This window comes from Odocoileus virginianus, chromosome X (assembly GCF_023699985.2).
Source record: "Odocoileus virginianus isolate 20LAN1187 ecotype Illinois chromosome X, Ovbor_1.2, whole genome shotgun sequence".
Taxonomy (NCBI): Eukaryota; Metazoa; Chordata; class Mammalia; order Artiodactyla; family Cervidae; genus Odocoileus; species Odocoileus virginianus.
The window spans coordinates 3224926-3246672 of NC_069708.1; the positions used below are offsets into that span (position 1 = coordinate 3224926).

Sequence of the window (21747 nt, forward strand, 5' to 3'; positions counted from 1 at the left end):
GTCTTCCCAAGTTAATGAACACCTGTGTCTATCTCTAAGAAATAATTCATGCTGCAATATGAGTAATATTCACAGTGACTCGTCACCTTCAGCTTTAAAAATATTGAAGATGAGGTAGTGATGACCACGGTAAGGACATAGTTCAAAGACAACAGATGGATTCTGGATTGCACTTGCCCCTTGTTTACAGAAATACGGCTCACTTTGTCTTCCTCTGTCTAGAGAGAGTGAGGTTTTCATTTTAAGAGGCTGACTCAAAAATGCAGAGCCACTTCCTGGGCAGGCTTCCAAGTGACTACATCTCTCTGACAGCGCTCCCCAGAGCCCCAGCCCGAGCTGCCTGGGGCGGGGCCTCCAGCCGTTAGTGGCTGTTGGAACGACCAGAGAGGAGCAGTTATCTGCAGCCCGCCAGAAATGCTGGGCTTTTAGGCCCTCTCCGGGCACAGATAACCGCTTGGGCCTTTGCGCTAAAGAGACGTCAGAGTTTGTGATTGGCCAGGCCGCTGTGTGTGAAATACAGATGTCTGCCACACTCCTGACCATGGCATTCCTTCCAGCCGAGTACCCCCGGGTGTGGGTAAGTCTGAATGTTTGAAGTCTGCCCTGGTTGTTTGTGAAGTGCTCCAAGCTGAGCATCATGCCTTTCCAGGGGGCATGACTTGGCATGTTCCTTAATCCTGCTAAGCCTCAGTTTCCTTTTCTGTGATGCAGAGATGATATCGTCCTGTGCTGTAGGACAATGCCTGTAGAAGGAGAGCAGTGTCTAGCCATCGTAGGGTATTGCAGGGCCTGGGGGAGAGACCATGTCCAGAGCACCACGTCTGGTACCTGGCAGATAGTACGTGCTGGAGAGCTTATTGCTGAAGCATCAGTCAGGGGAAAAAAAAAAGCCTTCATGAACAATACCCCTGTTTTTCTTTCTAACAGTATGATATTTCTCTGAAAGACTGAGTGGATATCTTCTACTTAATCCTCCACATGTAGCCAACAGAAATAAAACTTCAGGGGAAGTCAGTGCTAAAGCCAAGGCTGTCAGACTAAATTTACTCCCTTTCTCTTTTTTCCTTCTAGACCCTGACTGCACCTGCCCCATTTGCAGATGAAACCAGTTGTCAGTGCCAAGCACCCCATGAGAAACTGACCATTGCTCAAGCCCGCTTAGGGACACCAGGTGAGGCTGTACTACTTAATCTCCGGACGGGCCCTGTCCTGACATCTCAAGTGGCAGAAAGGCCCATCATTATGTGAGCAGCTCTCGCTTCAAATTGGAGACATGCATCTAGAGGTGATCGCACAGGGCGGGAAGGGTAAATGCCGATGGCGATCAACTGGACCAAACAAAGTAGCCAAGGAAAAGATGTTGCAGGACACTGGAGTTGGAGCCCCAGCTCTCTTCTTTTACTTTGTACTGCCTGGGCGAGTCATGAGAACAGTCTGAATCTGTTTCCTCATGTGCAAACGACCAGGATTCCTAAGCAGGCTTTTTATGACAACTAGATTGTGTTTTTTTTGACAACATACCATTGCATTTTTTTTTAAACTGTGAAGTCATAGACAAACCTACACTACTGTAATTATTAATCATTCTTAAAAGTCTGTGTTTTAAAAGTTTCTCCAAGTGTGCCCTGGCTCTGGTCTAGCAATTTACCGTTCATTCCTTTAGCCCCTACCAGAGACAAAGAGGGAAGAGATGTAAAAAGAACTGTAAGGTGCTATCTCTGTTTCCTAAGAGCGTTCACTATAATTAAAGAGACAAGACAACTAGATAGGAAATAAAAACCCACCAGTAGCTTGCAAGCATGTGCTTAGGGGTTAAATCCTGCAGTACAAATGATAGCTGACAGTTTTGAGAAGGGCAGATTCATTTGGCTTCAAGCAGTCAGGCAAGACCTAATCCCAGACCTGAACTGATCTTTCGGAAAAAATACGATGGGTTCTTTGTGCACAGAAAATGGAAGGATATTGTGGGCAAGTGAGAGAGGAATAGTGAAGGCACAATGATAGGGAATGAGTGAGTGGTGTTCCTGTTGATTGGGATGGAGTGAAAAATAAGACTAGTCCAGCAGGTGAGCCTTGAGCCATTTGAAATGGCATAATTCTATGGTTTCCACTCGCCAGCCCAAAAAACAAACATCCCAAATGTAATAGAATCCATGGGACAAAGGACAGTTTGCTTAAGAGCAGCAGATATTTATTAAGTACTTACTGTACACTAAGTTCTTTATCTTTATTGTCATTTCACTAGCACAACCCTATGTGGTTGATACGTTTAGTATTTCACAGGTGAGGAGGTGAAGGCTTTAGACCAGGGGTCCCCAACCTCCAGGATCTAGCACCTGATGATCTGAGGTGGAGCTGATGTAATGATAGAAATAAAGTGCACAATCAATGTAATGCACTTGAATCATCCCCAGACCATCCCCACCTCAGTCCATGGAAAAATTGTCTCCCACAAAACCAGTTCCTGGTGCCAAAAAGGTTGGGGACCGCTACTTTAGAGAAGCTGTGAATCTGCAGAAGATCGTTTAGCTAGTAAGTGGCAGTGTTTCTCACATTTGAGTTTGTCTCAGAATAACCCAGAGGGCTTATTAAAACACAGGTGGCTGGGCCTTACCCCCTGATTCAGTCCAGCTGGGGTGAGACCCAAGAATGTGCGTCTCTAAGAAGTTCCCAGGTGAGGCTGCTGCTGGGGAACCGCGCTTTGAGAACCACTGGTAAGTGCTGAAGCTGGGATTGGATCTCAAACCTGTTTGTGCTCAAGCTTGATCTGTTGGTCATGACACTGCTGCCCCTTTAAGAAGAGCTTCGAGGGAGTGAAGTGAGGAGCAGAGCAGACAGAGGGCTTTGTAGTGACTTCTTTTTTTAGATTTACTTATTTATTTTTGGCCACACTGGGTCTTTGTTGCTGTGGGGCTTTCCCTAGTTATGGTGAATGGGGCTGCTCTCTAGTTGGGGCACACAGGCGCAGTAGCCGTGGCGCACAGGCTTAGTTGCCCTGTGGCATGTGGGATCTTAGTTCCCGGACCAGATTGAACCCACGTTGCCTGTGTTGACAGGCAGATTCTTAACCACTGGATCACCAAGGAAGTCCTTATAATGACTTGTGAAAATTTATTCAAGAAAAGCCTTGAGGAGATAGTGCAGAGCAAGCAGCTAAACCAGTGTGCAAAGAATCACCTGGTAAGTTTGTAAGCAGCAGAGGTTTTGCTCACTCTCCCAGACTCCTAAATCTAGGATGAAGCCCAGGCATCTGCATTTTAAACAAATAGCCCAGGTGATTCTGAAGTTGGGGACCTATAGACCATAGCCTGAGAAATGCTGATGCAGCAATAATCTAAAAGGTGGAATGAAAGTCCAAGTGGTTATGAAGAGAACAGACTTGACTTCAAGTTAAAGGATGAGCTTTAGGTCCGAGCAGAAAAGGATCCTACTTTTCTAAGGGAAAGGAAAGGGGATTTGAACTTGCTCTCCATCTGCTAGGTGCTGTGCCCTGTATGTACTCTATTTAGTCTTTGCAAAAACTGGTTAAGGTGGGTATTTTTGTGCCCTCTCTGCTGACAAGCCCAGGTGGCACTTGGAGAACTGGAAAGTAACTTGTCAAATGTCCTAGCTAACTGGTAGAGCTGGGATTCGATCTCAGGTCCCTTTCACCTCATACCCCTGCTTTGTCCACCTCGATGGGCTGCCCTGTGGAGCTCAGTGAGAACATACTCAGACTTTGAACTATAGGCTGGCAAGTGTGTGAACAAGAAATAAGCTACAATCTTCTGTAGTGGGAGGGTCATCTCATCTCCGTGTCCACTGCTGTTTTACCAGTACCTGGAGAAGTACTGTATGCTCAGTAAGTATTTTGTGAATGAATGATTGAACGAATGAAAGATGGAGCCAAGAAAAGGAACTCATCAGTTGGAAATAGAATCAGAGAGAGTTTGACCTGCTGTAGGCTGACCGAATGAGACTGAGCACCTGTAGGCTAACTGCCAAGTGTTTGTTTGTTTGTTGTTGTGTTAATAATTTATTTTATTTTTGGTGGCTCTGGGTCTTTGTTGCTGCACTCGGGCTTTCTCTGGTTGTGGTGAGTGGGGCTGCTCTTGGTTACAGTGCACGGGCTTCTCATTGCAGTGGCTTCTCTTGTTGCAGAACATGGGCTCTAGGACATGTGAGCTCAGTAGTTGGGGCTCACGGGCTCTAGAGCACAGGTTCAGTAGTGGTAGCACACAGGCTTAATTGCTTCATGGAATGTGGGATCTTCCTGGACCAGGGATCAAACTTGTGTTTCCTGCATTGGCAGGAGGATTCTTACCCACTGTACCACCAGGGAAGTCCCGCCAAGAGGTTTAAAGCCTGAGAATCAAGCTAGAATAAGATGGTGCATTTTAAAATACCTGTACGGTGGGCTCTGTGGTACACAGGTCATTAGAGGAGGGATGAGATGGAGCAAAGGTGAACTACTACTCTCGGAAATTCTCCCCTTTTATCTCAGGTGACCATACTGGGAAGTCATCCAGGAGAATTTTTGTGATGTTTGGTGGGCATCTGGCCAAGGGAACTTCTGTTAGGAAATCCTTTATTTAGAGCATCTTAAAAAAAATTTTTTTTTTAATTTTTTTGGCTGTGCTGGGTCTTCGTTGATGTGTACAGGTTTTTCTCTAGTTGCATAAAGTGAGGGCTACTCTGTAGCTGCAGCATGTGAGCTTCTTCTTGTGGAGGCTTCTCTTGTAGCATAGCACAGACTCTAGGGCACGTGGGCTTCAGTAGTTGTGGCCTGTGGACTCAGTAGTTGTGGCTCTCGGGCTCTGGAGCACAAGCTCAATAGTTCTGGCACATGGGCTTAGTTGCTCCGTGGCCTGTAGGATCTTCCTGGATCAGCAATTGAACCTGTGCCTCCTGCACTGGCTGGTGGATTCTTTACCACTGGACCACTGGGGAAGCCCTACTTAGAACTTTTAATATCAGTGTTAAAATGTGACAAGAAGTTAGTACTTTGATTACTTAGAAGGCACATATTCGTCTTAGACCACACTCTGATAGTCACTGAGAGTGGTCCTCAAACTTTAGCTTGCTTAGAACTCCCTGAAGGCCTTGCTAAAACCCTCTGCTGGGCCCCTCTCCCAGATTTTGGTCTGGGTGAGGCTTGAGTATTTGCATCTCTAACAAGATCCTAGGTAATGCCTGTCCTGGGACTATACTGCTAGAACCACTGCTTAAGAGTAACTACTGTTAGTGGTTGGAGCAAGTATTGTGGCAGTTACCTAAAGAATAGTTGTTGCATTGGATTGTTACTAGAGGAGCTCACAGAGTTTTTAAAATATCTTGCTATTTGACTATTGTTTAAGAAACCAAGAAAAACATCATTACCTTTTTGAAGTGTTTGGTAATTTTCTTTTTTTTTTTTCCATTTATTTTTATTAGTTGGAGGCTAATTACTTTACATCATTGCAGTGGTTTTTATCATACATTGAAATGAATCAGGCATGGATTTACATGTATTCCCCATCCCGGTCCCCCCTCCCACCTCCCTCTCCACCCCATCCCTGTGGGTCTTCCCAGTGCACCAGGCCCGAGCACTTGTCTCATGCACCCAACCTGGGCTGGTGATCTGTTACACCCAAGATAATATACATGTTTCGATGCTGTTCTCTTGAAACATCCCACCCTCGCCTTCTCCCAGAGTCCACAAGTCTGTTCTATACATCTGAGTCTCTTTTTCTGTTTTGCATATAGGGTTATCGTTACCATCTTTCTAAATTCCATATATATGTGTTAGTATACTGTAATGGTCTTTATCTTTCTGGCTTACTTCGCTCTGTATAATGGGCTCCAGTTTCATCCATCTCATTAGAACTGATTCAAATGAATTCTTTTTAATGGCTGAGTAATATTCCATGGTGTATATGTACCACAGCTTCCTCATCCATTCGTCTGCGGATGGGCATCTAGGTTGCTTCCATGTCCTGGCTATTATAAACAGTGCTGCGATGAACATTGGGGTGCACGTGTCTCTTTCAGATCTGGTTTCCTCGGTGTGTATGCCCAGAAGTGGGATTGCTGGCTCATATGGTAATTTTCAAGACTAGTAAGCACCCTTCTGTGGTGCTGTCTTGAACATCCTGTCAAAAAGAGGAAAGAGATTTGTATTGGGGGTTTGCAGTGTGTTTCAGGATTATAGTTGCAACCAAAGTCTCTCACTAACTCCTTCACTAGCCTATTTTATGACTTCATACAATTGCCTACTTTATGTTTCACAGGCTTAGGTCTACCCAAACAGGGGCTGGTGTATAAATTCTCAGAGAGGCTGCTCATAGCTTTTAGCTCCTGGACCTCATCTGTGAGGTCAGAGGGTGAGGAACCTTAAGAGAAGGAGCACAGTAGAGCAGTTGGAACTAGCACATTATAAAAAATTATTGAAGTATGGTTGATTTACAATGTTGTGTAAGTTTTTTTCTGTATAGCAAAGTGGCTCAGTTATACATACACATATATTCTTTTTTATATTCTTCTCCATTATGGTTTGTCACAGGGTATTAAATTTAGTTACCTGTGCAACACAATAGGACCTTCTCATTTATCCATACTATATCTAACAGTTTGCCTCTACTAATCTCAAACTCCCATGCCTTCCCTCCCCTACTCATTCCCCTTGGCAACCACAAGTCTTCTCTGTATCTGTGAGTCTGTTTTTGTAGATGTGTTGATTTGTATTGTATTGTAGTTTCCACATTTAAGTGATATCACATGGTTTTTGTCTTTTTCTTTCTGACTTCCTTTGCTTAGTATGATGATCTCCAGGTCCATCCATGTTGCTACAAATGGCATTTTTTTTTTTGATGGCATCGATGGCATTGTTTTTTTTTTTTTTCCTAAATGGCATCTTTTTGATGGCTGCATACTATTCTATCATATATATGTACCCCATCTTCTTTGTCCATTTGTCTGTCACCAGGCATTTAGGTTGTCTCCATGTCTTGGCTATTGCAGATGGTGCTGCTGTGAACATAGCAGTGTATGTATCTTTTTGAAATGCAGTTTTATCTGGGTATATGCCTAGGAGTGGGATTGCTGGATGATACAGTGATTCTATTTTTACCTTTTGGAGGTAAAAATACTGTTCTCTATAGTGGCTGCACCAGTTTACATTCCCATCTATGTAGAATGGTTCCCTTTCCTCCACACCCTTTCCACCATTTCTTATTTACAGACTTTTTAATGACGGCCATTCTGACTGGTGTGAAGTAATACCTCATTGTAGTTTTGATTTGCATTTCTTTAATAATTAGATATGTTAAGCATCTTTTCATGTGGTTTTGGCCATCTGTATGTCTTCTTCAGAGAAATGTCTGTTTAGGTCTTCTCATTTTTTGATTGGGTTGTTTTTTGTTGTTGTTGAGTGGAACTGGCACCTTTAATCTTAGCTGAACTTGTCCAGCTGTGGAGCTATGACCCTCCAAGGTTTATTAGTATGTATCCTGAGACATAAAGAATCAGTCCTCTGCCTGGAGATAAAGGACGAGTCCAAATGATTGTTTCATAGGTTCCTTTTCAGTAAAGCTGACTAAGGGAAACTCAGTTCTGATTTCTTACTTTCCTTCACAAAAAGGGAATTTGCATTGTTCTGTTCATATGGTGATATGTATAAAGCTTTCAAAATACATGTTTCAAGAGCCACCTTAATGAATTTTGCCTTATTTATGTGTCACCTGTACTATAATTTACTTAATTTTTCTTTAGATGTACTCTTTTTCAACTTTAATATATTTTAAAAAGCAAATGTCGATCTTTATCATTGACTGAAAGTAGCATCACTGCCTGTAAGTAGAAGAAAATGATAAAGTTTATATAAAACTATGTAAACTTTATAGGAACTTCCCTGGTGGTCCAGTGGTTAAGAACCTGCTTTGCAGTATAGGGAATGCAGGTTCAATCCCTGGTCTGGAAACTAAGATCCCACATGCCAGGGAGCAATTAAACCCTCATGTCACAACTAGACCCGAGGCAGCCAAGATGAATAAATAAAATAAACATTTAAAAAACTATATAAACTTCATAGATAGGAAACTATTAGACTTTAAAAGTTTAATTTTTTGCCACCTTTTTTGTACATCAGTTGTACATAAAAACAACACTAAAGATAATTACTGGGCATTCAGTAATAGTCTATCTTTCTCTTTTTAAAAGACTCAGTATTGGCATGTAGTTTTCTAGGAGGCATCATGAGTTAGAAGAACATTTGAGTTTGGTTTGCACTCAAACTCTATCATATTATATATCACATTTTCGTATCTTAAGTCGGTTGTATGATGCTGGGTGAGCTCCTCAGCTTTACTGAGCTTTCATTTGTCCCTCTATGAGAGAGGATAGTAAGTCCTTTCTCCCCTACCTACTTCACAGAATTGATGGAAAGATTAAGTGAAATACATATGCTTTGTAAATCCATGTGTACTTTAAAAAAATAATTTGTTTATTCATTATGTTTATTATTTTTGGCTACACTGGGTCTTTGTTGCTGCGCACAGCTTTTCTCTAGTTGTGGCGAGTGGGGGCTACTCTAGTTGTGGTGTGTGGGCTTCTCGTTGCAGTGGCTTCTCTTGTTGCGGAGCACAGGCTTCAGAGCTCGCGAGCTTTAGTAGGTTTTGTGGTGCGTGGGCTTGGTTATCCTGTGGCATGTGGAATCTTCCCAGAGCAGGGATTGAATCCACGTTCCCTGCATTGACAGGCAGACTCTTAACCACTGGGTCACCAGGGAAGTACCCCAAATGTACTTTTAAGGCGTTGTTAACAAGCTCCTTTTAAAGAGCCATAAGAAAAAATGAATAATCACCCTTTTATTGTTGCCTGAATCTGAAACAGTATCAAGAAACCCCATAACATGCCCTGCAAAAATGTGAATTCACATGTAATGTAGTTGATGATTGCCTCCTATCTGGCCATATGGTATGTATATATTTAACTTTTTAACCAACTGCCGAACTGCTTTCCAATGCATTTTTGCCATTATACATTCCCATCAGCAGTGTATGAGAGTTCCATTTGCTCTATATCCTCCCCAACACTTGGTATGGTCAATAATTTTTGAAATTTTTAGCCACTCTAATGAATAGGAAGTAATATCTCAGGGTAACCTTAATTTGTGTTTCCCTAATGACTAATGGGGTTGAGGATCTTTTCATGCCCTTATTTGCTATCCTCTATTTTCTTTGGCAAAATGGCTGTTGAAATTTTTTTGCTCTTTTAAAAAAGTTGTTTATCTTAGTATTGAGTTTTGAGGGTTCTTTATATATTCCAGATACAAGTCTCAAATACATATTTTCCAAATATTTTCTCCCGAAGACCTGCCTTTTCATATTTGTAAATATGTCTTTTGAAGAATACAGATTTTAAATAAGGTTTAATATATAAATTTTTTTGTTTTATAGTGTGTCCTTTTTGGTTCCTATTTAAGAAATTTTTTCCAAACTCAAAGTCATTAAGATTTTTTTCTTCTAGAAATTTTATTTATTTTTAAAAAATTGGAATATAATTGCTTTACGATGTTGTATTAGTTTCTGCTGTACAACAAAGTGAATCAGCTCTAGGTATACACATATCCCCGATATACATATGGACCAGAGCACGCCAGGCCTCCCTGCCCATCAGCAACTCCTGGAGTTTACCCAAACTCATGTCCATTGAGTCGGTGATGCCATTCAACCATCTCATCCTCTGTCGTCCCCTTCTCCTCCCGCCTTCAATCTTTCCCAATATCAGGGTCTTTTCAAATGAGTCAGCTCTTCGAATTAGGTGGCCAAAGTATTGGAGTTTCAGCTTCAGCATCAGTCCTTCCAATGAACACTCAGGACTGATCTCCTTTAGGATGGACTGGTTGGATCTCCTTGCAGTTCAAGGAACCCTCAAGAGTCTTCTCCAACACCACAGTTCAAAAGCATCAATTCTTCGGCACTCAGCTTTCTTTATAGTCCAACTCTCACATCCATACATGACTACTGGAAAAACCGTAGCCTTGACTAAACAGACCTTTGTTGGCAAAGTAATGTCTCTGCTTTTTAATATGCTGTCTAGGTTGGTCGTAACTTTTCTTCCAGGGAGCAAGCGTCTTTTAATTTCATGGCTGCAGTCACCATCTGCAGTGATTTTGGAGCCCCCAAACATAAAGTCTCTCACTGTTTCCATTGTTTCCCCATCTATTTGCCATGAAGTGATGGGACCAGATGCCATGATCTTAGTTTTCTGAATGTTGAGCTTTAAGCCAGCTTTTTCACTCTTCTCTTTCACTTTCATCAAGAGGCTCTAGTTCTTCTTCACTTTCTGCCATAAGGGTGGCGTCGTCTGCATATCTCAGGTTATTGATATTTCTCCTGGCAATCTTGATTCCAACTTGTGCTTCATCCAGCCTGGCGTTTCACATGATGTACTGTGCATATAAGTTAAATAAGCAGGGTGACAGTATACAGCCTTGATGTACTCCTTTTCCTATTTGGAACCAGTCTGTTGTTCCATGTCCAGTTCTAACTTTTATTGTTGCTGATTCATGTCAATATATGGCAAAAACCACTACAATATAGTAAAGTAATTAGCCTCCAATTAAAATAAATAAATTTTTAAAAAACTTGCTTCCTGACCTGCATACAGATTTCTCAAGAGGCAGGTCAGGTGGTCTCGTACTCCCATCTTTTGAGTAATTTTCCACAGCTTGTTGTGATCCACACAGTCAAAGGCTTTGGCGTAGTCAATAAAGCAGCAGTAAGTAGATGTTTTTCTGGAACTGTCTTGCTTTTTTGATGATCCAGTGGATGTTAATATATGATACTTATTTTTCTCTTTCTAACTTCACTCTGTATGACAGAGACTCTAGGTTTATCCACATCAATACAAATGACCCAATTTTGTTCTTTTTTATGGCTGAATGATACTCCATTGTATATATGTACCACATCTTCTTTATCCATTCATCTGTCGATGGACATCTAGGTTGCTTCCATGTCCTGGCTATTGTAAATAGTGCTGCAGTGAACTTTGGGGTACATGTATCTTTTTGGTTTTCTCAGGTCTTCTAGAAATGTTATAGTTTTAGCTTTGCATTTAGGTTTATGATCCATTTTGAGTTAATTTTTGTAAATGGTGTGAGATGTGTGTTAAGTACAGCCCTCTTTACTGTTCCCTCTACTTTAAGATGCTGAATAGCTTACAGAAATTTGAAATGTAAGATCCAGGTAGTTAAAATAATCAGATTTTACCCACAGTAGTGTACCGTGGTAATTATTTGTATCTATGATCTTCAAGAAAATATTCAGCATCATTTTGGTGTTACATGTAGTTTGTCATATTTATTAATAAATTATTTGAAATATGGCAATTAATGAGTTGTATACAGATTTGCATTTTGCCAGAATATCACATTTATCTGATCACCTTGCTGTGGTCATTTAGGATAAACAGGAATTTACCTTAAGTACTTTTCAAAAAGCATAATAATCTGTAGGCAGGAAATCTATCCTGCCATTGTATTCAGTTTCTATGATATTTAATGTATTACCACAGATCTAGTGGCTTAAAACAATGCATATTCATTATGTCATAATTGCCATGGGTGAGGAGTCTGAGCCTGGCTTAGCTGAGTCCTCTATTCAGAGATTCACAAGGCTGCATTCAAAGTGTCACTCGGCTCATTTCTCATCTGAAAGCTTGACTCATGATAGACCTGTATTCGAGCTCACTCAGGTTGTTGGCAGAATTTATTTCCTTGTAACTCTAAGACCAAGGGTCTAGCTTCTTGCTGGTTGTCAGCCAGAGACCACCCTCAGCTCCTAGAAGACACCTGCAATTCCTTGCCACATGGCCCTTCTAAGGTATGGCAGCTTGCTTCTTCAAAGCCACCAAGGGAGGAAGATTGAGTCTGCTAGCAAAATGGAGACTTACACACTGTAAAATAATTATGGGAGAGACATCTATCAGCTATGTCATATTTTCCTGGTTAGAAGCAAGGCATAGGTCCTACTCCTATTTCAAAGGGAGGGGATTGCACAGAGGCAAGAAGGGAGTCATTGGGAGCTACTTTAAGGTCTTTCCACTATGTCTGTGGAGAGACTTTTTGATCATTGCCAGACCTGTAGCTTCACAGGTCGGTGGTTCTCAGCATAGACTCCTTGGAGAGTCCCTAGATGCCTAAAAGGATGTCCAGAAAAACCTCCAACCAAAGATTAAAACAAATATATATGCAAATTAAGTTAAGTCACAGTCTATTACAAATATTATGGAGAATTTCAAACATTCATGAAAGTAGAACAATATAATGAACCTTCATGTATCTATCACCCATACTTAACAACCACCATCCTGTGGCCAGTCTTGCCTCATAAATTCTCCCCTCTTGAATTGTTTGCAGCAAAATCCCAGGCTTCATATCATTTCATCCACAAATATTTCTGTATAATGTCTTAAAATTAAGAGCTCTGGTTTTTTAAGATATAACCACTATACCATTAGCTCACCTAAAAAATTAACAGTAATTCTTTAATATAATCAAATATCTAGTGTTCCAATTTCCAATTGTCTTTTCTTTTTTATTGGAGTCTAGTTACTTTACAATATTGTGTTAGTTTCTGCTGTATAGTGAAGTGAATCAGCTCTATGTATACATATATCCCTCCAGTTGTCTTATATCATCATTTATTTATAGTTTGCTTGAACCCAAATCCAAATTATGTCTGTACATTACAATATGTTAAGATATTTTTAATATATATTCTAATCTCTAAGATCCCCTCTTCATCTATCTCTCTCTTCTTTTTTTCTTAAAGTTTATTTGTTGAAGAGATCTGGGTTTTGGGGGTTTTTTTGGTCCTGCAGAATTTCTTAGTCTGGCAATTGCTGACACACTACAATTAAAAAAAGTGAGCTTATTGCAAAATCAACTCCATAAATACTCTTCAAAGATCTACTAAATAGCCTAATTATATCATCATTCTTCATTTCACTTTTCTTTCCTCCCTGCTTCCTGAATTTATTTATCTTGATCACCTCTGAATCAATAACAAAAAGTTCTGCAAAACTGCCATCTGCTTTCCCTTGGGGTTTATATCTTAAAACAAATTTTCCTCAATTGAAATCAAATTGAATAAGAGCTTTGAAACCAAGGATCCCTCATTAGACAGTTTGTTATTTCAAAGTATTTTCTATTTACTGTGCCTTATTTAGAATACAGTATAATCCTGTGAAGGCAATTCTGTTTGCTCAAAATGGTGTATAATTGGGAATAATTGCAATTCCTTATCTGAAATAAAGTCTCTCAAGTTTTTTTATTAGAAAAATTTAATTTATTAGAAGCATTGTACCATCTGAATGTATTAATGTAATGTTCCTTTCAACTTATGTTCTGAATTAATGAGGTTGTAGTATGTAAAAAAATAATCACAATTTTAAATATAAGACTTGAGGATCATTCAACAGAAGTTTGCATTGATTTCTTTTTGAAAAATTTATAACATCAATATAATGTGCCTTTAAAAAGTTAGTAGGAATCTTAGGCTCATAAAGCCAACCAACCAATAAGAGTTGCCCCATCTCTGATTCTTGTTCCCTGTAGATACCCAGCACTTGACAACCAACTTCCCAAATTGCAGTTGACATCTCTAATCCACTGTCATTGCCTTTGTTGTTTCCTCTGTCCTTGGGGGATTATCCCTTTTTAATTCTTTCTCTGTAATTCTTGTGGTGTTTGAGAGGGAGTGGAGATGAGAGTGTGTGTGTGTTCAGTTGGCCACATTTAGCTTGTGAAAGTGAAGTGAAAGTTGCTCAGTTGTGTCCAACTCTTTGCAACACAGTCCATGGAATTCTCCAGGCCAGAATACTGGAGTGGGTAGCCTTTCCCTTCTCCCAGGGGTCTTCTCAACCCAGGGATCGAACCCAGGTCCCCCACATTGCAAGCAGATTCTTTACCAGCTGAGCCACAAGGGAAGCCCTTAGTTGGCTATATTTTCACTTTCTAGTTTTTTTGAGAGTCCAGAATGGTGTAAACGTTGGTGCCCAGCCCCTCTACCTCCCGGTACCTCCCTCTTATTGGAAGTGCTGGGTCTTTGGGCTGACTCAGCAAAAGTGTCATTCTGCACTTCTGAGCAGTCTCCTGACTCCCAGGAAGCTGTGGTGAAGTGTGTCCCTCTTCCTGAAGACATGGCACTTCCCACAGCACTATATTTCACACTGAGAGTCTCTGTCTGTCTTGACTGTTCTCCCTAGGGATGACTGTAGTATGGGTCACATTCCTCCATCCCTGAGCACCACACATGTAACTTTTGCTCCCTGACTCTCCTCTCTTTGGGGCATGTGCCCCCCCACTGCCCCATATCTTAGGATATCAAAGAGTATAGGGGGTGACCTTTGTGCAGTGGTAAATGTGTAACAACTGGCCCTCCAGAGGGAATTAAGCTCTGACTTGAACACTTGCCAACCTCTATGGTATAATACGCCTACCAGGGCTGAATTTCACTCTGTGATGGTGCCTAGGAGGAGGTGCACAGCAGCGTCTTTGCCTATGGGAATAGGACTTAGGGGTCTTTGTTTGGGACTGCCAGACTCCAGGGTGAACTCGTTTGGCCTTTCATTGAGCTCCCCAGTCACTCCTACCTTAATATTCCTGCTGGCCTGACTCTGCCAACCCTTTGGTTATGCTTGGTCTGTCTAAATCTGCCAACTCAGCCACCTGAGACTCTACTCTGAGTCGAGACAATTCCCCAATGCTCTGCAGTTAAAAATGTGTGTTCTGGGTCAATCTTAATTTTGTTATGTTTTTACCCTCCTTTGGTGTCCTGAAAAGAACTTCTTGGTAAAATTAATTTCATGCACTAATATGCAACTGATGGTATATAGACATCATGTTTTCTCCAGGTAAACCTTCTTATAGTGCTGTACTGATGGAAGGATCAGGTGACTGGGATTCCTTATTCTGCAGTTCTGCTGATGATGTTTTCTTTCTTCCACAGTTGACAGGCCCGTGAGAGTATATGCCGATGGAATATTTGACCTCTTCCACTCAGGTCATGCAAGGGCACTTATGCAAGCGAAAACACTGTTTCCCAACAGCTACTTGTTGGTAGGAGGTAAGAAGTGCATTTTCTTTTTGTCTAGAAAACTCTTATATAATGTGCTTCCTGAAAAGAACCCCTTTCAGGCTTCTATCATTAAAACCTCCCATAGTTAATGCTCCCAATTCAGCCTATATTGGGTTCCTTATTTACTACCTGAAATTTAACATGAGATTTAAAAAAAAACCATAGGGGAAATTATATCATGAGATTATAAACAGTTGATTCCTAGAGAAAGAGAGACTAATAATACCACCAAGTGTAACTGCTTCATGTTTTCCATTAATACCTTTCTTCTTATGTTTGAGAAATGTTCCAGTTCCTATTTCTGAAATTTCCTAGAGGGTTAGGAGAAAAGAAATATTATTCTGATTTCAAATATTGGAGACTGGAGGAAACTCAGGATGATTAATGTTGAGCAAGGTCATTGTCTGTTTCTTTGGTGTGACCCATAGCACTTAGGACAGTGTTGTGTTAACGGTAGTGGCTTACAACAGTCCTGATTAATTGAATTTATGCACCATGTGTTAAAGAAATGGAGTTTTATATATGCAAGTAATCTTGGTTTACACTGAAGGAAGTGACTGAGTTCATAAGCTGTGGAGAGAGAAGGGTAATTAGACGTAGGTTGAAATTTTCTTCTTCCAAAAGGCCTACCGATTTCTGTTTGTATAAAAGGAAAAGTGGCTGATCTGGGAGACCTGGGTCTCTTCTCTGTAGCTTCCAGAAGCAGCATTTCCTTTTACCATAATCATTTTTTGTGGCATTACATGAACCAGACACCACCAACCCTTACACCTCTCCTGTGAGGGAGCAAGGTGACAGTAAGAGATGACATATATGCTTTTTTACAGTATTTTGTTGTCTTCCACAAGTTTAAAACTACTTTTTGAATATTTAGGAGAAATTGTTTGCAGATTTTGCTGAACATAGTGACCATATGGTTCCTGAATAGAATTCTTTCCAGTAGGAAGAGATGATAAGAGGCAGTGGTTACTGGACAGATCATTCAGAGGGAACCCAAGGTGGGCAGAGGACTCATCTCTGTTCATTTCCTTTATTTTGAGTGGAAAACCATTCCTTATTTGAGCACTGCCACCTGGAGTCTGGTCCTAAGCTGCTGTGTGCTGGGGAGACCTTTGCAGTGATTTGGCTTTGGTCATTTTGAAAAGTGAAAGTCACTCAGTCATGTCCGTCTCTTTGCGACCCCATGGACTATACAGTACATGGAATTCTCCAGGCCAGAATACTGAAGTGGGTAGCCTTTCCCTCCTCCAGGAGATCTTCCCAACCCAGGGATCGAACCCAGGTCTCCCACATTGCAGGTGGATTCTTTACCAGCTGAGCCACCAGAGAAGCCCAAGAATACTGGAGTGGGTAGCCTATCCCTTCTCCAGCAGATCTTCCCAACCCAGGAATGGAACCGGGGTCTCCTGCATTGCAGGCAGATTCTTTACCAACTGAGCTATGAGGGAAGCCCTTGGTCATTTTGGCAACCCAAATTTGGAAGTGGTTAGGTGTGGGTAACACTTCACAAGAACACTGCCCTGGCCCTGGATTAGCACATCAAAAATAAGTTCAAAGGAAATAGGAGACTTTCAGTGCATTCTTGTAAGCTGGAGAAAGCAGTAAATTAACAGCAGCAGCTCTCTAGGTTACTCAGCAGCAGTGGTTTCACTGATTTGCTGAATGATTCCTTCACTTAACTATTTCTTGAGCTCCTACTGTGAGCCAGGCATTCTTCTGTACACTGAGAATGTAGCCACCATCAGAGCAGACTGTGTCCTCAGAGAACTTAGAGTCTGAAAGGGAGGCAGACACTGACCAGCAACAATCTGGAGGAGAAGTACTATGAAGAAATGCTACATAGGGTTAAGGGGAAAAGTGACTGGTCGGGCAAGCAAGGATGTTTCAGGTGTGGAGGTCAGATGAGGACCCTCTGAAACACTGACAATTGTGCAGAGACTTAAATGAAGGTAAGGGCACACAGAAGCCAGAGCACAGAACCTTCCTTATGCAGTGATCTTCCCACCAGCCCAGATAAGAATTTTGGGACAAGTGGGGAAAATGTGGTGGCTACAACTAGGTGTGTTATTTTATTGACTTGTTGTCTCTTAGGGAGGTTTTTCATAAAAGCACAGGTGATGTAGAACTGAGAGAAGTGAATATGGACAGGAATTCAGAGCCAAGAATTAAAGCAGAAGGGAAGGAGAGCAACCGCAGAAGGAGCCACACAGTCATTGCATAGCTCTCAAAAGCTAGAGCTGATACTGCTCCCTGATGAAGAACCAGCTCTGGCTGCTCTGAGTTCTGTTTCAGAGGGTTGTTGCCTAAGCAGCATCAAGTAATGCAGTGACCACTGTCCTCTTTAGCAGATGTATTGGGTTGGCTAAAAAGTTCGTTTGGGTTTTAAGAAAGGTACATACCTCCTCAATGGCTATTACATGGATTCTCTGTGGAAGCCAAGGGAATGTTAAACTACTAAGACAACCGTGGAGACCATATCTTTTGGTAGATGATAGGGACTAGAACATGGATGGGAAATGAAACAATAAAACATGAAGCTGTAAAAATGTGTGTAGACTTCTGGTGACAGTGACAGAGTAAGAGTGAAAACCTCCAAGCAATGTAAACAATAATAAATAATTTCAATATGTTATTTTCTCCAATGATTTATTATTATCCTGTTTAAAATAACAGGAAATATCATGAAGTATTTTGCAGCCAATCTCCTACTAAAATTCACTGTAAGCTTGTATTTCATGTGTCTCCACTAATTTAATTGTATTTGATGCCTAGTCTGTTAAATAGAATCTCCAACCTCCTGTGTGTAGGCAGGGTTCTTCAGGGGTGGTATTGGAGCTCAAATGCCGAGTGGCATGGCTGTGGCAAATGCATTTTGGGGAATTGTGCATAAGAAAAAGAATAGTCTTCCTTCTATGTATATAGTAGTTGCCTTCCTCTAAAATTCAGCATTTTTAAATTTTTTTTATTTTTTATTTTTCATTTATTTTTATTAGTTGGAGGCTAATTACTTTACAATATTGTAGTGTTTTTTTTTTTAAACAAATTTTATTTATTTATTTATTTTTGGCTGCATTGGGTCTTAGTTGCATCTAGCAGGCTTCTCTCTAGTTGAGGCACACAGGCTCAGTAGTTGCGATTATGGGCTTAGTTGCCCCGCGGCACATGGAATGTTAGTTTCCCGGCCAGGGATCAAATTTATGCCCCTTGTGCTGACAGGTGGATTCTTAACCAGTGGACCGCCAGGAAAGTCCCTAAAATTCAGCATTTATCACAGCTGTTTAGAAATACTTTGCAATTATTGTAAAACAAAATTAGGGGCTATATTCAAACAATTAAAAATAAGTGTAAAGAGACATTCAGAAATCTTACAGGATACTGGAAAATTCTCATGTGGGGCTGCTCCACACTTAGGAAGATGTTTAGCATTGTTGGCACCGTGCCCACTAAATGCCAGTCGCTGCCTCCAATTATAGTGACAACTAAAGATGCGTCTTCGGGGATGACGAAGCCTTTGTTGAAAACCATTGTCTTAGACTGAGAGTCTTCACTCTTCACTCCCCACAATGCCAAAAAGAATTTTGAAAAACTATATACCTTCTTTTGGTTTTTCCAGTAGTCATGTATGGATGTGAGAGTTGGACCATAAAGAAAGCTGAGCACCGAAGAATTGATGCTTTTGAACTGTGGTATTGGAGAAGACTCTTGAGAGTCCCTTGGACTGCAAGGAGATCCAACCAGTCCATCCTAAAGGAAGTCAGTCCTGAATATTCATTGGAAGGATTGATGCTGAAGCTCCAATACTTTGGCCACCTGATGCAAAGAACTGACTCATTGGAAAATACCCTAATGCTGGGCAAGATTGAAGGCAGGAGGAGAAGGGGACGACAGAGGATGAGATGGTTGGATGGCATCACAGACTCCATGGATTGAGTTTGAGCAAACTCTGGGAGTTGGTGATGGACAGGGAAGCCTGGCATGCTGCAGTCCATGGGGTCTCAAAGAGTCAGACACGACTGAGCAACTGAATTGAACTGATACGCATTCTTAAAAATTTTTAAGTTGACATCTAAAATTTTCAGTCCTAAGTTTAAATAGTTATAAAATGTGTAATTTCAGGAATATTGTAAATATTAACATTTTCAAAAATTAACAAACTTAGGAAAATTTTTTGTTCAGAGCAAAATTGGCAGAAAGTAAAAAGATTTGCACTCATACACAGTCTCCTCATTATCAACATCCTGCAGCAGTGTAGTACATTTTTTATAGTCCGTGAAGCTACATTGACACATTATTATCACCTAAAGTTCACAGTTTAATAAATTAGAGTTAACTCTTGGCATTTTACATTCTCTTGTTGTTGTTCAGTTGCTAAGTGGTGTCCAACTCTTTTCAACCCCATGGACTGCAGCATGCCAGCCTTCTTTGTCTTCCACTGTTTCCTGGAGTGTGCTCAAATTCATGTCCTTTGAGTTGATGATGTTATCTAACCATCTCATCCTCTGCCACCCCCTTCTGCTTTCAATCTTGCCCAGCATCAGGGCCTTTTCCAATGAGTCAGCTGTTCGCATTGGATGGCCAAAGTATTGGAGCTTCAGCTTCAGCATCAGTCCTTCAAATGAATATTGAGTACTGATTTCCTTTAGAATTAACTGGTTGGATCTCCTTGCAGTCCAAGGGACTCTCAAGAGGGTCTTGGGACTCTCAAGGGACTCTTCAGCACCACAATTAAAAAGCATCAATTCTTCAGCGCTCAACTTTCTTTACGGTCCAACTCTCATATCCGTATATGACACCTGGAAACACCATAGCTTTGACCGTATGAACTTTTGTCAACAAAGTGATGTCTCTACTTTTTAATATGCTGTCTAGATTTGTCATAGCTTTCCTTCAAAGGAGCAAGTGTCTTTTAATTTCATGGCTGCAGTCACCATCCATGGTGATTTTGGAGCCCAAGAAAATAAAATGGCACTGCTTCCACTTTTTTTTTTTATTTCCCATGAAAAGATCTAACTGGATTCCATGATTTTAGTTTTTGAATGCTGAGTTTCAAGCCAGTTTTTTCACTCTCCTCTTTCACCCTCATCAAGAGGCTCTTTAGTTCCTCCTCATTTCTGCCATTAGAGTGTTATCATCTGCATATCTGAGGTTGTTGATATTTCTCTGAGCAATCTTGATTTCAGCTTGTGATTCATTCATGCCAGCCCTGCATTTTGCATGATGTACTCTGCCTAGAAGTTAATTAAGCAGGGTGACAATATACAGCCTTTTTGAACACCTTTCCCAATTTTGAACCAGTCGTTCCATGTAAGGTTCTGTTGCTTCTTGACCCAAATACAGGTTTCTCAGGAGACATGTAAGGTGGTCTAGTATTCCCATCTCTTTAAGAATTTTCCACAGTTTGTTATGATCCACACAGTCAAAGGCTTTAGCACAGTCAATGAAACAGAAGTAGATGTTTTTCTGGAATTTCCTTGCTTTCTCTGTGATCCAACCAGTGTTGGCATTTTGATCTCTGATTCCTCTGCTTATTCAAAATCCAGCTTGTACATCTGGAAGTTCTCGGTTCACATACTGCTGAAGCCTAGCTTGAAGCATTTCAATCAAAACCTACTAGCATGGGAAATGAGCACAATTGTCCAGTAGTTTGAACATTCTTTGGCACTGTCCTTCATTGGGATTGAAATGAAAATTGACCTTTTTCAGTCCTGTGGCCATTGCTGAGTTTTTCAAATTTGCTGGCATACTGAATGCAGCACTTTAATAGTATCATCTTTTAGGATTAGAAATAGCTCAGCTGGAATTCCATCACTTCCACTAGCTTTGTTAATAGTAATGTTTTCTAAGGCCCACTTGTCTTCACCCTCCAGAATGTCTGGCTGTAGGTGAGTGACCACACCATTGGGTTATCTGGTCATTAAAGACTTTTTTGGTACAGTTCTTCTGTGTATTCTTTCCACCTCTTCTTAATCTCTTCTGCTTCTGGTAGGTCCTTACAGTTTCTTTCCTTTATCGTGCCCATCCTTGCATGTAATGTTCCCTTGATATCCCCAATTTCCTTGAAGAGATCTCTAGTCTTTGCCATTCTTTGTTTTTCTCTACTACTTTGCATTGTTCACTTAAGAGGGCCTTCTTACCTCTCCTTGGTATACTCTGGAACTCTGCATTCAGTTGAGTATATCTTTCCCTTTCTCCCTTGCTTTTCATTTCTCTTCTTTCCCCAGCTATTTGTAAAGCCTCCTCTGACAACCACTTTGCCTTCTTGCATTTCTTTTTCTTTGACATGATTAAGGTCACTTCTTCCTGTACAATGTTATGAGCCTCTATAGTTCTTCAGGCACTCTGTCTACCAGATCTAATCTCTTGAATCCATGCATCACCTCCACTGTATTATCATAAGGGATTTGATTTAGGTCATATCAGAATGACCTAGTGGTTTTCCCTGCTTTCATCAACTAAAGTACAAGCTAGGAGTCATCCATCAGGGCAAAGTACAAGCTAGGAGTCAGCCAATCAGGGCAGTGTACAGGCTTGGAGTAAGGCAATCAGAGCAAAGTACTGGCTAGCAGTCAGCCAGTCAGAGCAAATACAGGCCTAGAATTAGCCATTCAGGGAGTAGCAGAGGCTAGGAGTCAGCCATTCAGGGCAA

The 21747-nt window shown here is 41.0% G+C and overlaps 1 protein-coding gene across 1 annotated transcript in view; it reads left to right on the forward strand.

Moving 5' to 3' along the window:
* Window positions 1–302: 302 nt before the first annotated feature.
* LOC139029613 (choline-phosphate cytidylyltransferase B-like) overlaps window positions 303–21747 on the forward strand; it is a 46052-nt gene continuing 24607 nt past the window's right edge. The window contains exons 1-3 of the mRNA XM_070461786.1: window positions 303–577; window positions 1072–1171; window positions 14973–15089. Of these exons, the coding sequence (XP_070317887.1) occupies window positions 521–577; window positions 1072–1171; window positions 14973–15089 (274 nt within the window). The 5' untranslated portion in view covers window positions 303–520. The remainder of the gene's footprint in view (window positions 578–1071; window positions 1172–14972; window positions 15090–21747) is intronic.